Source organism: Austrofundulus limnaeus, unplaced genomic scaffold (genome assembly GCF_001266775.1).
Source record: "Austrofundulus limnaeus strain Quisiro unplaced genomic scaffold, Austrofundulus_limnaeus-1.0 Scaffold102, whole genome shotgun sequence".
Taxonomy (NCBI): Eukaryota; Metazoa; Chordata; class Actinopteri; order Cyprinodontiformes; family Rivulidae; genus Austrofundulus; species Austrofundulus limnaeus.
In genome coordinates, this window is record NW_013952504.1 from 646,537 (window position 1) to 648,370 (window position 1,834).

Genomic DNA, 1,834 nt, shown 5'->3' on the forward strand with positions numbered 1-1,834 from the left:
TTTGCTTTTTACACATTTTAAATAGTTTTTCTACTTTTTAGTTTGTAGCTAATAATTCTGATTCATTTTGCCTTTTTTAATGTTTTGCTACTTTGTACTGTTCTGCTTATTTTAGCTTCTGCTTCTTTAATAGTTTAGCTGCTTCATTTGGCAATTAGGCCTATATTTCTGCCTTTTAAAACTTTTAATTCTGAGATTAAAATCAGAATTCCTTTTTTTTTTTTAYTTTTCAGTGGCCCTAATCCTCTTCCATACTTTTCTAATTGTTTTCCTTTTTTCAATAAATTTAAATCAACTTCAACCTGTCCAAAGATCCTAAATGGAACAGCAGGAAAAACAAGCACAGGACGGCCGCAGTAGTAGCGCAGGGTTTCATTATTTACCATCGGGCCCGCGGGCGGAGTCAAGTCGTAGTCATGGACGTGGGCGGGCTATTCCTGAGCTCACACCGCGTCGGTGTCCTTATATGGTTCGTGACGTCACGCGCCGGAGGTCCCATTCACTTAAAACTGGCCGGCCGGAATCCCCTCGGAGGAAATGTAGGCATAGACGCGCACGGGGCTCCTCGCTCGCCCGCATCCAGGAGTTTAATCCGCGTCGTTTTCTTCAGGCAATAATTCTCAGCCAAACAATAAACAACTTCTCCCCGGCAGACATGAAAGTGTCCAGCATCGACTGCCGGCGTCTGAGGAGGATCATCAGGAAGGAGGGCGGCAGCTGCCTTGTTGTGGATTGTCGACCGTACTTCTCATTCACGAACTCCAGCATCAAGGGGTCCGTCAACGTGAACCTGAACTCGGTGGTGGTCCGGAGGTCCCGGGGAGGACCCGTGCCTCTGCAGTTCGTCATCCCGGATGAGAGAGCCCTGTATCGGCTCCGGGAAGGGAGCATATCGGCGATTGTGGCTCTGGACGACCGGACGTCCCACTGGCAGAAACTGAAAAAGGACAGCGTAGCACAAATAGTCATAAACACCCTGTCACATCTGGCGAGCGGGACGAGCATCTGTTTCCTGAAAGGTAAGGGAGAGGAAAAAAAACATTAAACATAAAAGAGAGGGGAAATATTGTTTGATTAATAAAAAGTGACGGTTTCGCTTTCAAAATAAAACACCAGTAGGCATGATCAGGACTGTAATAACTCTGACTCAGAAAATGTCAGTTTCATGGAAGCAATTGAAACAAGTGATGTTTTTCTTTCACAATGGGATTATTTGATGACTGTGCGGCTTCCCATATCATCCCATGTTGGGAGAAACTGGGATTTCTTGGAGACGTAAACGTCCTGCGTGCGTCAGCGGAGCGGATGAGTCAGTGCTGAAGTGCTGCTGCAACGAATTTGATTGATAAAAAAAAAGGAGAGATAGAAAAGATGAAACTTCACAATGTTCCCCCTCTGAATCTGGGAATGATTGCAGTTTTTGTTCTGATTAAAGAGGTCACTTCTCCTCAGGATGCGTGGCCTCTAACCGGATTACCGGTCCCATAGCGCGAGCTCCTGTGATTAATTACGCGTCCATAATCAGGTTATAAACGCTTTAATCCCGCGATTAGACTGTTTCATAAAACCCTACCACATTTCACAAGACTTATTATGTGTTTTTTTTATTCTAACTTCTTTCTAAAGATGTGAATTTCGTGGCTCATGTGTTTGTTTTCCTGTTTGTTTGTTGTTGTTTTTTTCTCTCAGGAGGATACGAAAACTTCCACTCTCAATACCCGGAGCTTTGCACTGAGGTGAAAACCACTGACCAGAGCGGAACTGAAACCGAGAGGAGAGTCAGTCACAGCGAGAAGCTTTCTCACCACAAACCAGATTACGATCAGGTATGGAA

General features: G+C 44.7%; 1 protein-coding gene across 1 annotated transcript in view; it reads left to right on the forward strand.

The window, feature by feature from the left end:
- The first annotated feature begins 399 nt into the window (after window positions 1-399).
- Window positions 400-1,834, forward strand: part of dusp5 (dual specificity phosphatase 5) — a 6,008-nt gene continuing 4,573 nt past the window's right edge. The window contains exons 1-2 of the mRNA XM_014013498.1: window positions 400-1,019; window positions 1,690-1,826. Of these exons, the coding sequence (XP_013868952.1) occupies window positions 467-1,019; window positions 1,690-1,826 (690 nt within the window). The 5' untranslated portion in view covers window positions 400-466. The remainder of the gene's footprint in view (window positions 1,020-1,689; window positions 1,827-1,834) is intronic.